Source organism: Chiloscyllium punctatum, chromosome 21 (assembly GCF_047496795.1).
Source record: "Chiloscyllium punctatum isolate Juve2018m chromosome 21, sChiPun1.3, whole genome shotgun sequence".
NCBI lineage: Eukaryota > Metazoa > Chordata > Chondrichthyes > Orectolobiformes > Hemiscylliidae > Chiloscyllium > Chiloscyllium punctatum.
In genome coordinates this window covers 18728587-18743078 of record NC_092759.1, presented here as the reverse complement: position 1 = coordinate 18743078, position 14492 = coordinate 18728587, and the positions used below count along the sequence as shown (strand labels likewise).

General features: G+C 44.7%; 1 protein-coding gene across 1 annotated transcript; it reads right to left on the bottom strand.

Moving 5' to 3' along the window:
- Positions 1-2336: 2336 nt before the first annotated feature.
- Positions 2337-14355, bottom strand: gabarapb (GABA(A) receptor-associated protein b). The gene is made up of 4 exons (XM_072591662.1): positions 13994-14355; positions 10323-10401; positions 4330-4448; positions 2337-2861 (listed from the first exon to the last, which is right to left on the bottom strand). Exons 1-4 carry the CDS (start codon positions 14081-14083, stop codon positions 2796-2798), a joined length of 354 nt encoding a protein of 117 aa, XP_072447763.1. The 5' UTR covers positions 14084-14355; the 3' UTR covers positions 2337-2795.
- Between the last annotated feature and the right edge of the window lie 137 nt (positions 14356-14492).

Genomic DNA, 14492 nt, shown 5'->3' with positions numbered 1-14492 from the left:
AAACTCAGTGGGCCACATGGCCTGCTTTCGCATTGTAGGGACTCTATTAAAAGGGAAGGTAGATGTAGCAAGATAGTGGATGCAGGAGTAATATCACTCAGTTCTGGGCATAGGTTTGCTCACTGAGCTGGAAGGTTCGTTTCCAGACGTTTCACCACCATACTAGGTAACATCATCAGTGAGCTTCCAGATGAAGCTCTGGTGACATGGCCCACTTTCTACTTGTGTAGTTAACTTTCCTTGGGGTGGTGAGGTCATTCCTGGTTCTTTTTCTCAGGGAGTGGGAAATAGGATCCAAGTCAGTGTGTTTGTTGACAGTTCTGGCTGAAATGCCATGCTTCTAAGAATTTTTGTGCATCTTTGTTTGGCTTGTCCTAGGATAGATATATTGTCCCAGTCAAAGTGGTGCCCTTCCTTATCTGTATGTAAGGATACTTGTGAGAGAGGGTCATGTCATTTTGTGGCTAGTTCATGTATCCTGGTGGCTAGTTGCCTGTTTGTCCAATGTAGTGTTTGTTACAGTTCTTGCAAGGTATTTTGTAACTAACTGACATTAGTTGTGCTTGTTGGCTGTATAGGGTCTTTCAAGTTCATTAGCTGTTGTTTTAGTGTATTGGTGGGTTTGTGGGCTACCATAATGCCAAGAGGTCAGAGTAGTCTGGCAGTCATTTCTGAGACTACAAAAGTCAACAACCACCCTCAATTTTAAAGCTCAGTTCAAGCTAGTTTCGGCAAAACATTCCATGGGAATTGGCTGCAAATAAGACTGAGGTTTGACAAATAGATTTGGTTCTAAGATCTACTTTTATATTTAAAATAAAAAATGCCAGCAAAAGGTCAACATTCTTCATGTCCCTCCTTTGATTAAGGGGGTGACAGTTTTGCTGCAGTTGTACACAGCACTGGCAAGACCACGTCCAGAATCACGTGTATGGTTATGGTCACTATTTAAGGACAAACATAGCTGCATTAGGAACAGCAGTCATTTCCGAGATGTCTTTGATGAAGGAGAGAGTGGCTCGGGTTTCTGGACATGTTTTGTCTGCTTGTTTGGGTTTGTTGCTGAGAAATCGGTGGACTGTGTTCATTAGGTACCCGTTCTTTTTGAATATACTGTATAGGTGACTTTCCTGTGCTCTGCATAGTTCCTCTGTGCTGCAGTGTGTGGTGGCTCGTTGAAATAATGTTCAAATGCAGCTTCGTTTGTGGGTGTTGGGATGATTGCTTCTGTAGTTCAGTATTTGGTCTGTATGAGTTTTTTTTCCCCCCAGTGGTAGGAAACTACATAGAGCAGAGGAAAATCACCTATATAGCGTATTCAGAAAGAACGGGTACCCAATGAACACAGTCCACAGATATCTCAGCAACAAACACCAAAAAAAGACAAAACACATCCAGAAACCCTAGCCGCTCCCCTTAAATCAAAAGACATCTCAGAAATGACTGCCAGACTACTCTGACCCCTTGGCATCATGGTAGCCCACAAACCCACCAACACACTAAAACAGCAGTTAAAGAACTTGAAAGACCTTAGACAGACAAACAAAACTAATGTAATTTACAAAACACCTTGCAAGGACAGTAACAAACACTATATTGGACAAACAGGCAGAAAACTAGCCACCAGGATACATGAACATCAACTAGCCATAGAAAGACATGACCCACTCTCACTAGCATCCTTACACACAGATGAGGAAGGACAGCACTGCGACAACACATCCATCCTAGGACAAGCCAGAGATGTGCTAGAATTCCTTGAAACATGGCATTCCAATCAGAACTATCAATACACACACCGACTTGGATCCCATCTACCACCCGAGAAAAAAGAAATGACATCACTACAGGAAATGATGTCACCAACCCAAGGAGAGCTACACAAATAGAAAGCAGGCTACACTACCAGTGCTTCATCCGGAGACTCACTGATGATGTCACCTAGTAGGGTGATGAAACATCTGAAAATTAACCTTCCATCGCAGCAAGCAAACCTACATCCAGAACCTCATCTGAGCTACAAATCTTTGCAAAACTCGTTAATATCACTTGGTATCCAAGGCATAGGCTAATACTGAGGACCTGGGCTCAAAACCAACCACAGTCACTACTGCGATTTAAATTCAATTTTAGAATGGAGACCAAAAGTAAAACATCCAGATCACACTAATGTTTCTTTAAAAATGCACCATTCTTAACTGGTGCAGTCTATATGGGACTCTAAACTCAACTCAGCTCAAGAGGTCAACTAAGGAGCAGCAACAAACCACATCCCATGGGAGAAGGAATAAAATAAACACAACTCAGCAGAAGGAAAACAACAGACAATACAGAGGCATCGTCTACTGGTGTTTTATTATAAGCTTCCACGGTACATGAGGTGTCCCCTTCGGCAGCAAGACAGCACAGTTGGCGAAAGATTCATCCAATCAGCTTCTGAGTTGACATTAAGGGTGAACAAAAAAAAAAGGGCAAAAATTAACCCCCCCCAACCCCCCGCCCTCACCCCAGCAAAATTAAAGGGAATCAAAAGAACCAGAAGCAGGAGAGCAGGAACCATAACAGGAAGAGCTCAGAAATCAGCAGACACATCAGAACAGCTCCTTTAAAAGGACAACTTCATCTCCTGCTTCCCCCCCACCCCCACCCCCCCCAGCCCTCCTCCCCTATCCCATCTCCATTTATCGCAGGTTATGACAGAAAACACAAAAATGATCAGCATTTATAGAACACACCAGGAACTGCAGAGCCAGAGAACAGCGAAGCCTCTGAAGCCACCAGCAGCGAAGCAGATGTTAGATTCCGTAAACGCTCTCGTCACTGTAGGCGATGTACAAAAAGAAATCCTCTTCGTGATGTTCCTGAGACAGAAATGGGGGAGGTGCTGAACAGACTGGCAACAGACAGAACCCCAATACCACCCATACCCATCTTACTTTATACCCATGCTAAGGCTTCACATGGGTTGGCAAGTTCTAAAATCACCCAGGTCTGACAGACTTGCAAACCACCCAGACAAAGAACTTATGTCCCCTTTCGGAAGATGAAGGCCCCAGAGCTCCAAGGCTGGTGAAGTGGAGTCACCATTGTAACTGCGGGTCAATTTGCACACAGCAATACCAAGTTGACAAGCAGCTTTTTATTTACACAAGTGGAAGGATAAATACCGGACCGGGCACTCGAGAGAAACATCATGCTCTCGTTCAAGAAGCAGGCTTAGGTTTAACATCCAACCCCAGAGCTCACCCCTCTGACTGCAGCACTCCCTCAATGCTACTATGAAGTACCAATTAAACCCATGACCTTCTGACTGAGGTACGAGAAATATGCCGGCATTCCATGTTAGGTGCAATCTAACCGTCACATCGGACAACAATCCTGTACACTAGAAAATACTACAAAAGTCAACAACCACCCTCAATTTTAAAGCTCAGTTCAAGCTAGTTTTGGCAAAACATTCCATGGGAATTGGCTGCAAATAAGACTGAGGTTTGACAAATAGATTTGGTTCTAAGATCTACTTTTATATTTAAAATAAAAAATGCCAGCAAAAAGGTCTTCAACACATTTCCCTCCTTTGATTAAGGGGGTGACTCAGGCCAAAGCAATTTTGCCGCAGTTGTACACAGCACTGACAAGACCACGTCTAGAATCACGTGTACGGTTATGATCACTATTTAAGGACAGACATAGCTGCATTAGGAACAGCTCAGAAAAGGTTCAAGACAGATTCCTGGGAAGACAATGGTGTTTATGAGGAAATATTGGACAGGCTGGGCCCTGGGCCAATATCAACTGAAGTTTGGAGAAATGAGAGGCAATCTGCGAGTGACAGAGTGACTCAGGAGGAAACTTGACAGGATGGATAGTAGGAGAATGTTTTCCACCTTTTTGATGTGGGCCAAGGGAAAGAGAGACACAGTCACATGGCAGTAATTTGGGGTCCCCCACTTAAAGATAAGAAGACATTACCAAAGTAGAAAAATAAGAGACCATGGGATTAATTTTATGGCCAAAGTAGAAAGTTTCTCAATTTGAGGCACTCAAAAAAGGTATTGCTGAGAGGGGGAAAGAGTGGAATCACATTGAACGCTGTTGCAAGCTTGAGAGGTCAAAGGGTGCAATGCTGGTCCTAATTGGGGCACCGTTCTCAGGTGGAACCAGGTCAGGCTATTAACTGAGATGAGATTAAACCTGAAGTGTTCAACTGGCATAGACTCCAGCTCCCATCAATGTCCCCCACAATCATCGGCTCCCATCACTGACCCAGCACAGCTCCCCCACAGACGCCAGCTCCCATTCCTACCCGGTACAGCTCCCATCACTGACCTGGTACAGCTGCCCCATGGTTGCACTGGTGGGTGGAATGACGTTGTTTACAAAGAAGAAGAGGGCATCCTCAGCTCTCAGATGAATGCGTTTTCGAATCAGAAAGTAGAACTGTCCAACTGCATGAAAACCGGAAACAAAGTATTAAATAAAACCCAGACAAAAACACTGCATTACAATTAAACCAGTCTCTGAAAAGATGCCAACTTCAGCTACAGTCCTCAGCCGCACTGCTCGAGTTACTGAATATCAGGAGTATGCTCAGCAGTGACAACACCATAATGAACAGGAAGTGGAGCAGGCAGTTCAGTTTCTCAAGCCTGCTCTACCATTCAGCAAGACCATGGCTGATCTAACAATCCTCACATCCACATTCCTGCCCATTTCCTGGTCTCTAATTTCCCGAGCGACCAAAAACCTGCTGAGGGTGGCAGCCGGTGAGAAGTGGTGTTCCACAAGGCTCAGTACTGGGAGCACAACTTCTCACTTTATACATTATAACAATCTAGATGATGCATCCAAGGGCATTCTGGCTAAATTTGCAGATGATACAAAGATAGGTAGAGGGACAGGTAGCATTGAGGAGGCAGGGAGGCTGCAGGAGGATTTGGACAGGTTAGGAATGTAGACAAAGAAGTGGCAGATGGAGTACAACGTGGGAAAGTGTGAGGTCGTGCACTTTGGTAGGAAGTAGAGACATGAACTATATTCTAAATGGGGAGAAAATTCAGAAGTCTGAAGTGCAAAGATATTGGAAAGTTTAGTCCAGAATTCCCTCAAGGTAAACTTGCAAGTTGAGTTGGTAGTTAAAGGAAATGCAAAGATGGCATTTGAGAGGATTTGGCAAGTGTATTGTGTGCAGTTTTTGGGCCCCATGTCTCAGGAAGGACATACTGGCCCTGGAGCATGGTCAGAGGAGGTTCCCAAGAATGGTCCCAGGAATGAAAAGCTTAACATCTGAGGACTCTAGGTCTATACTCATGGAGTTTAGAAGGATGGGGGGACGGTTATCTAATTGAAAACATACTGAATACTGAACAGCCTGGACCGAATACACGCTGGGAAGATGTTTCCACTGGTAGAAAAGACTAGAACCCGAAAGCATAGCCTTAAGAGTAAAGGGAAGACTTTTTAGAATGAAGATAAGGAGAAACTTCTTCAGCCAGACAGTGGTGAATCTCTGGAATTCATTGCCACAGAAGGCTGTGGAGGCCAGATCATTGAGTCTATTTCAGACTGAGATAGACAGGTTCTTCAATATCAAAGGGATCAAGGGTTACAGGGCAAGTGTGGGAGATGGGGTTGGGAAACTTATCAGCTATGATTGAATGGCTGAGCAGGCGCGACAGGCTGAATGGCCTTATTTCTGCTCCTATGTCTTATGGTCTAACCTATCTTAAACCACAGCTCTTCATAGCAAGAAGTTCTAAAGCCTCTCAATCTTCTGAAAGACCACGTTCCTCCTCATCACAGTCTTTAACTGGCACCCTTTTATTCTGAAATTATGCCCTTTAGTCCAAGACTCTCCCATGAGGATAAACATGTTCTAATGCTGCAATGTTGTCGGGACCATAGCTTTTGCAGTATCCAACACCTCCAACAGTTTCTTGATATCACATGGAGCGAATCAAAAATCGCTGAATTCTGGTTTCTGCAATGCTGGGGACCACCAGAGGCAGCCAGGATGGATCCACTCGGCACTTCTGGCTGAGGATTGATGTGAAAGCTTCAGCCTTCCCTTTTGCGCTGATGTGCTGGGCTCTTCCATCATTGAGGATGGGGAAATTTGTAGAGCCGCCTCCTCCTCCTCCAGTGACTAATTGTCCACCATCATTCATCTCTGGATGTGGCAGACTGCAGAGCTCAGATCCGACTTATTGGTTGGGGGAAATCACTTAGCTCTATCACTTGCTGCTTATGCGGTTTGGTGTGCAAACAGTCCTTCACCAGGTTACCACCTCATTTTCAATGCTCTCCAGTGAACCAGGGCTGATCCCCTGGCCTGATGGGAATGGTTGAGTGTGGGATATGCCAGGCCATGAGGTTATAGATTGCACTGGTGTACAATTCTACTCCTATTACCTTCTAAAATGTCCACCATTGCTTGCTTACGGTCATTCCCATTAGTCTAGCTGCCCAGTTCACTTTAGCCTACTGCATTTCTCATTCCATTATAATTCCCTTTAAGCTAAGCACAGTGGTTTCCTTCCCAACTTTCTCACACTCAAACAGAATATTAAACTCAATCAGGATATGGTCACTACTTCCAAGAGGATCTTTTACTCCGATCATATTTTAAACCTGCCTCACACCCATTACCAGATTGAATGGTAGCCTGCTCCCTGGTTGGTCCCATGACACATTGCTCTAGAAAACTCTAATGCACTATTAGCTGTCATGATCACACTTTTCAATTTGATTAACACAAGCAACAAGATTAAAGTCACCTGTAATTATTGCTGTGTTCTTTTTGGATGCTCCTATTTGATGATTTATAGCTTTTCCCACAGGAGTGGTTTTCATTTGGGAGTCTGGACACCACCAATGTCGTCTTTCTGTTCCTGTTTGTCTACTTCCACCCAGATGGGCTCTACAGAGCCTAGATCATTTCTCAAACTTCTCAGTTCTTAATAATAGCTCTACTCCACTAACTCAGACATCCCTCCAAAAGGTCAAATATCCCAAAATATCAGTTTTGATCTCCTTGTGAGTGTGTTTGCATGATGGCTGAGATAATATTAATTTACCTCAACCTGTTCTGTCAGCTTATGTAACTTATTCCAAATGGTTTGTTAAGATAAGCCTTTAATTTTGTGTTATTGAATTTCCCAACTTTTATGGTTGAAGGTGACATCGACATCTAGGGTGGGCAGTCCTTTTTATTTACAGGACTGCCAACCTTTGCAGATTCCCAACATCTACCTAGGGTGCAAGGTGAAGAGCATGCTTATAGAATTGTACCAACAGCATCCCAAAGCAGTGATTGCAGATTTTAATCAGGGGGTGGGGGCAAAATCTGGAGATGGAGGTCAAGAGTATACATTCAAGAATAATGTCCTGCCCCCCCCCAACGTCCTCGCTTCTTCAGAGGAAGCGTCTGTTTAGTAACTCCCTCCCAACTGCACAGCCAAAAACATGCAATATGCAGAAACCAACGCAGCTGCAGAGGGAGGGGAAAGGGTTAACTGCCTGGATGCTTATTAGGAACTGCCTAACCGGCTGTTGCGTTTTTCAGTTTGCCATTCCAGCTTTAACAGCATCTCCTTTTCGCGTCTAGCTGACCTTTCTGTGTCTACAGGCACACGTGATTGAATTATTTGACACGTATTGCCAGACAGAGAAACATGATGACTCATGGGCAAGGCAGAGACCCTGGAATGAGTCCAGCAAATCGACAAGGATAGTGCCAGAAAAAAACCTGATCCATAAATCAGCAAGCAGCAAACACTGCAGAGCCCGGAAAAAAAAAAGAGCTTTTTCACCAAAACATGCTACACGCTATCAAATCTGTCTGAGAGTGCACCATGTAGAACGAAGAGGGACTACTGCACTGGCACACCCACACAGAGGTATACGGTGGAGTGATGCAGGTATTCCTACAGCACAGGCTTCACCCAAAAACAAGTGCTTTAGAAGGTAAACTATTCAGGGCAGCATGGTGGCTCAATGGTTAGCATTGCTGCCTCTCAGCGCCAAGGACCCAGGTTCAATTCCTGCCTCAGGTCACTATCTGAGTGGAGTTTGCACATTCTCCCTGTCTCTGAGTGGGTTTCCTCCCACAGTCCAGAATTAGTGTAGTCTGGTCATGCTAAATTGGCCTTTGTATCCAGGGATGTGCAGGCTAGGTGGGTTAGCCATGGGAAATGCAGGGTTCCAGGGATAGGGATGTATCTGGATGGGATGCTCTTTGGAGGGTCAGTGTGGACTTGGACTGTTTTCACACTGTAGGGGATTCTTGAAAAAAAAACGCTAAAACAAAAACAGCTCAAGGACAAGTTCAGTAAAGCTCTTAACAGAGAAGGGTGATTAAACCCTCTTTAGCCAACAAAATGGCAACATTCACACCAATTCAGCTGGACATTTAAAAGATACCTCCCGCAGTTCCTGAACTCACGCAGGGTGTAGAAATGTCTACAAAAAAGGAGAAAATCGCTGGCTGCCATTTTCCATATGGAGACTTCAATATTCCCCTGGCTTGCCTTTCAGGAGAAAAGGTTGTAAGGACAATGTCACTGGGCTAGTAAACCCAGACAGCCTTCAGGCTAACAGGGACACAGATTCAAATTTCACCCTGAAGCTGATGAAACTTTAACTGAATTCATTCATCTGAATTTAGGAGAAGAAAATCTGGAATTGAAAACTAGTCTTAGTAAATGGTGACCAGGAAACACTGCAGAAAACCTCATCTCTAATACCCTGATGGGAAAGAAATCAGTCATCCTGACCTGAAATAGCCCAACAAGCAAGACTCAAAATAAACCGAGGCAGCTGATAAATCCACTCCCAAAATCTACAACTTAGGAGGGAGAGCAATCAGTGAAGAGTCATTCATGTGAGCTGAACAGAAAGGAAAGGATTAGAGAAGCTGATAGGGAAAGAAATAAGGGATTTGACAACTCGATGGGAAGACTATGGCTTAGAGAGGGAAACTGCCAAGAGAGGGGAGAAGAACTGCAAAGGAGAGAGAGAGAACAGTTTAAAACCAGTCAAAGAAACAGCTAACTTAGATCTGAAAACAAATGCTGGAGATCACAGCTGGTCACACAGCACCCATGGAGAGAGAAAGCGCAAGTTAATAGTTTGAGTCTGTTCCTCTTCAGCTGAGGTCATCAAGGGTCATCTAGACGAGAAACATTAGCTTACTCTCTCTATGGATGCTGTCTGACTTGCTGTAATCTCCAGCATTTGTTGTTTTCAGTACAGATTCCAGCATCTGTAGTAATTTGCTTCTAGCTAACCAGGGTTACCTGACCTAAAACGTTGAATCAGCTTTCTCTCCACAGACTTGGAGTTTCTCCAGCAATTTGTGTTTGTTTCAGATTTCCATTATCTGCAGTTCTGAGTTTTGAGAAAGTTAGGAAAGCTTGAATTTGAGGGAACTAACTACTTGCAAATAAGATATCAAAAGCTTAAGGCTGCATGTTGCCAGGAGCTGGTGGACAAGGAATGTTTGCGGTATAGGGTCTTTACGATTATTGTATCAATCGTTTTAGATTTAAATCAGAGATGCAAAGTTAGTAACTGTGCAGTTAAATTATTTCAGCTTTGTGAACGTGCTATGAAAACATTGCCAGTCTGTAGAAGCTGGTTGTGTGTACGCAGAAGGATCTCTCATTTTGAAAACTAAACCACTGATGTATGCCTGCAAAGCTGAACCAATTTAAAACTCTGGTCTAGGAAATTAATGCTTAATTAAATCTGTTGTGGTTTTAAGGTTAAACAGTGTTGAAACTTGAGGAAATTGTTCCTCTAACTGTGATCGGAAGTCCAAATAAACTGTACATCAACACAAACACAGAAGGTAACATTACTACCTGACTGCATTACCCAATAAAGTTAGGTGAGAATAAACAAAAGACACCCAAAATTAAAAACTGCCTCTTGAATAAAGATATTTAGCATCATGCTAGCAAGCCACTCACTTGAGTGCGCTATCCTGGCCAATGATTTTCACATTCCATATTCATTTCTTGAATCTAAAATAAACTCAAGTTGCTCAAAATTAAGGAAAAGATCCTCAACGCTGGCCTGCAGATAAGTGGCAGGGGTTCAAACATAGCCACAGAAATAGTGAATTGGTTAAATAGGGCTAAGGATGGGATGGATATTCTGTGCTCCGTATTTTGATGACCTTGTGGTCAAGGAGACAAAGATGGGTGCAGACTCACTGACTTGTACCAGGTGTAAAACACAGCAGTGGTGGTCCCTGCAGCTGCTGGTATTCAATGGCCGGACGTCTTTCCTGTGGAGAGCCGGGTACAGTGGTGGCTTACCTGTCAGGTCAGATGGCACAAGGTACTTCTTCTTGTCAAGGTCCCCTATCCTGGCCTTTGGTGCCTTCTCCACGATCACCTACACAGGCCAAATACACGTTAGATAAAACCTCAACCGCTAGGCTCTTTTTCCTCGCTTAACCAAAGACTGCAATATGAATAGTCTTATCACAGATCTAGAAAAGTGCCAAAAGGGAGGGTGAACCCCAAGAGCAATAAAGTAACTGCATGGTACCCACTGCCCCAGTAAAAGAGGAGCTCATTGGGCTACATTTCCTTACATACCAAGATAACATGAACCCTGACAGCCAGCCAGGTACATAGATGGAGCATCTCTGCTGGGTGAAGCCTGAAAGGCAGCACCCTCAGAGTTACACCACAACAGGATGCAGTACTGGCATGTACAGACTGCTACTGGAATTTTCTCTGATGTGATAGTTCACACATAGGCCCCAGTTACAAGCCAAGGAAATACCACCATTGTGTTTTGAATTCGTGTCACCCTGCCCTTTGCCTTGCCCACTGGAAGGACTGATATTTTTGACATCCACAAGGTAGTACTGTTTAGGAATGCCTGGTTCCCTCAGCAACAGCTTTCCTTGGAGCAAGCTTCTGATATGAGCAGTCAAGAAATTCAGGACAAGCAATCTGGTCACTGTCACCTCTGGAAGGCACAGGGCAACCTGTGCCTGGTTCCCACATCAACAGTGACCACTTTCCGCAACAACAACTTGGTGCTCTCAGCAATACTGCAGAAGCGAGGGGCAAGCACTCAGACTTCCTCTAGTTATATCAACTGCATGTGGCACAGCTGTTGAGCAAAAGATTAAGGAGAAAGTACAGTGACATCCCAGCATTCCTGTAAAAGCCTCCATGTAAAGAAAGCGAAACCACTGCCTGGCTTCTCAATTACAGGAAATACAGAAGCTAAAAGCAAAAACAGGAAAGCGATAAAGCAAAGGTCCTGCAGGTCAACCTCCCCAAGGTAAAGCCAGACCCCAAGAGACCCACCAAACTTTAGAACAAACATTTTAACCAACCAGCTGATTCCCTTCATACAAAACTGCAATCTTCAGGAAGTATTACTTCTGCATTTGGTTATATTCCCCATTCTGATTTTTTACCCTGTAGCTGCCTCAAATAAATATTTCACTCAGCAGTGAAGACCAACAGCAGAATTAGAACAAGGGACAAGATGGGCAGATCAAGACTCATTTGTCCAGGAACTGTTCGCACCAGTGTACAGCCACGGAATCAGGTTGAAACGAGGCCTTACTTACAATGCCTTTATTTATAACCAGGTGAATAGATTCACTTGAAGTTGGAAGATGGAGCCATTTGCACAGCAACTAACCTGTTAAACTTTTTGCCCATGATCAAGCCTGGCAATGAACAGCCATCTTTAATTTCCAAAAAAAAGCAAACTATAAACTACAACCAAACATCTGAAGGGGCACATCACTTATGCAGCGCTGCAAACTGCACACAGCAAGATCCCACAAACAGCTGATTTAACAGCCAGCTAATTCTGTATGATTGATACTGACCAGTATCCTGGGAAAACTCACCTGCTCTTCAGGGAATGTAGAGTATCATGTTGCTGTCAACCAAGGGTAAACAGGTACTCGGCTCAACACCTCTGACATGCTGCACTGCAGCATCAGGCCCAAGAGCCAAGCTGATTCAGAGTCAGCAGCATGAGCTTCCACTGAATCACAACACTCTTCATTCCACTTAATATCACACCCCCACCAAAACAGCAAGCAGCCTGGGACAGCCCCGAAATTGCCAGATTTAGTAGCGGTTTTGACTGCTCCACCTATCGTTATTTCTTCACCTTCAAAGTTAAGGTTCCAAAAATGTAAAATCCTTTTTAAGGAAGAAAAGTGGTGGGTGGGCTAGAGAGATAAAGGTGAGAACAAGAGCCAGGTCTGAGGTGACATGGCAAAAACAATGCTGTCTCACAGTATGAGCCGCTGAACATACCATCACGAATTCACGGTAACAAGTACAGATTTGTTAAAATAGGAGAATAGCCTGTGTGCTGAAATGACTATCTATAGGTGAGTGGCTCTATGACAGACCACCCAGGGTTGGAATTCTCCATACTCCTAGCCATTCTGTGCACTTGTTTTCACGTCATGGATATCTCTGACAGTCTGACTGCACTCGGCACAGGAAGATGGCGACATCTGGGGAGATCAGGACTATATCAGAGGACAGTTCCCAGGGCAATGCCCCATACGAGAACTGCACAACATAGCCTCTGTTAGATTTACACTGTGCAATCGATGCATTAAACAAGCTTGGCAAACCAAGTGATGAAATAGGGATTGATAGACAACACTTGGAATTCAATATGCAGTTTAGAGGGACTGATGCTGCTGAATGACAGATTTTTTTCAAACACTAGTAATCTGCAATCTGTCACTATTACACCCCCAAGAGAGAGGCTGTCTGCTGCAATCTGTAAGGATCACTCACTGCATACACTGACGGTATGGCAAAAAGACAACTTGCTCCTTAGAAACGGGTCTGTGCTGCAATACAGTGTTCCTGACCTCAGAGAGCTAGCGATGTGCAAAGCAGCCTGTGCTAACAGCCTCAATTTTGAAGCGCTCTCAGAACAGGGTGGGGGCAGGGGAGATCAGAATGAACCTGAATTCTTGCAGTCTTTCATCATCGCCAGATACCCCAAAGCACTTCATCTCCAAGGAATAGATGTTTGAAGCATGAGGCCATGTTGCAGCTAATTAGCACACAGCAAGATCTCATAAACAACACGATACAGATCGACTGAGGGAGAAATCTCAGTCAAGGACCAAGGACATCACTCTTCTTCAAATAGGGGACACATGATAAATTTACACCTCCCAAGGGGCGGTTAACGCTTCTGTTCAATGCTTCATCAGAGACGCAGGCCAATCAGCAGCATGACAATCTCAAGCACTGACTGTCAGCTCCCGCGAAGAACTAGAGGGTGAGAGCACTGTCCTATTTTTTAAAAAAAATCAAAATATTTTAAGTTATCCACAGCTCTGTAACTGACCTAGTAGGTCAATGTCACAGTTATTATTGTAACAATTACACTGGTTAATTTGTTTTGGCTTCATAACTGGCTTACACAGAGCAACTCTCCAGTGACCCGGACCCTAACCGGCATATACTGGCGTTATTGTTGCAACATTGACCATCTTTGGGAGTACATCAGGTTTCCACTGGATAGAGAGCAGATCATCCATCAACTATGGAGTGTCTCTGGTTACTGCACCCTAAACACTGGTTATCCTAGTTCCAGCAGATTTTGCATTCGTTGCAGTTGGTTACATCACACCAATAATAATCAATTACAGTTAGTTAACTGTGTCCCAGTTATGTTGCTTAAAAGCTGGCTACACGCAACTGTAAAAGAATCAGTTAACAGCTGTCCAGACAGGGGCTGTAAGATCACTAACCGGTTAACAGCTAGTTAGACGCAGCTGTAAGATAATTAACCGGTTAACAGCTCGTTAAAGGGAGCTATAATTAATTAACCAAGTAAAAGCTAGTTCTAGACAGAATAGATTATCAGCCCAGATAAACAGCTCCTGCGTTAGTTAAGGTGGTTACACGGGTCACCCTCTGACAGCGAAGTGGTTAAGCTAGTTATACTAGTTAACGGGAGGACTGACCGGGACCCGGTCCGGGTATTTCTTGCGGATCTTCTCGCCCTCGGAGCGCCGCTTCTCGAACAGATGCTCCTCCTTATATTGGAACTTCATCCCGGCCCCTGCCGCCACCGCCTCTCGGCCTCTCTCTCGCCTTCACTCGACGCTCGCTGCTCCGCCTCGGGCCTTCTCTCGCAGGAGCTCCCCGCGGGCTTTCACCTTGCTCGCTCTTGGGGCGGGGCACGGTATTTGTTTATTTATTTTTAACGAGAGGAAAGTAACCGAAGGAGAGTTCCCTGGGCTCGGCTGTTTCGGAGTGTTTTCGCCCGTCTTCAATCTCCAGTCGTCAGTGAACGGCGCCCCTCCTCCCGCCACCGCCTCCCGCGGACTAACACAGCCCCACCCCCCCACTCCCCGTCACTGCGCATGCTCACTCCCTCTCACCCTCCCCCACCCAGGAGCAAAACAAAAGAGTCCCGCCACTCAATCGCCGCGGGGAAACATGTTTCCCCTCAGAAACCCT

Excerpts from the sequence above, each read along its gene's own strand:
- gabarapb (XM_072591662.1), bottom strand. The coding sequence starts at position 14,083 with ATGAAGTTCCAATATAAGGAGGAGCATCTGTTCGAGAAGCGGCGCTCC. Across the intron at positions 10,402-13,993 it reads AATACCCGGACCGGGTCCCG|GTGATCGTGGAGAAGGCACC; the intron begins GTCAGTCCTCCC and ends TGGCCTGTGTAG. Across the intron at positions 2,862-4,329 it reads CCATGGGGCAGCTGTACCAG|GAACATCACGAAGAGGATTT; the intron begins GTCAGTGATGGG and ends TTTCTGTCTCAG.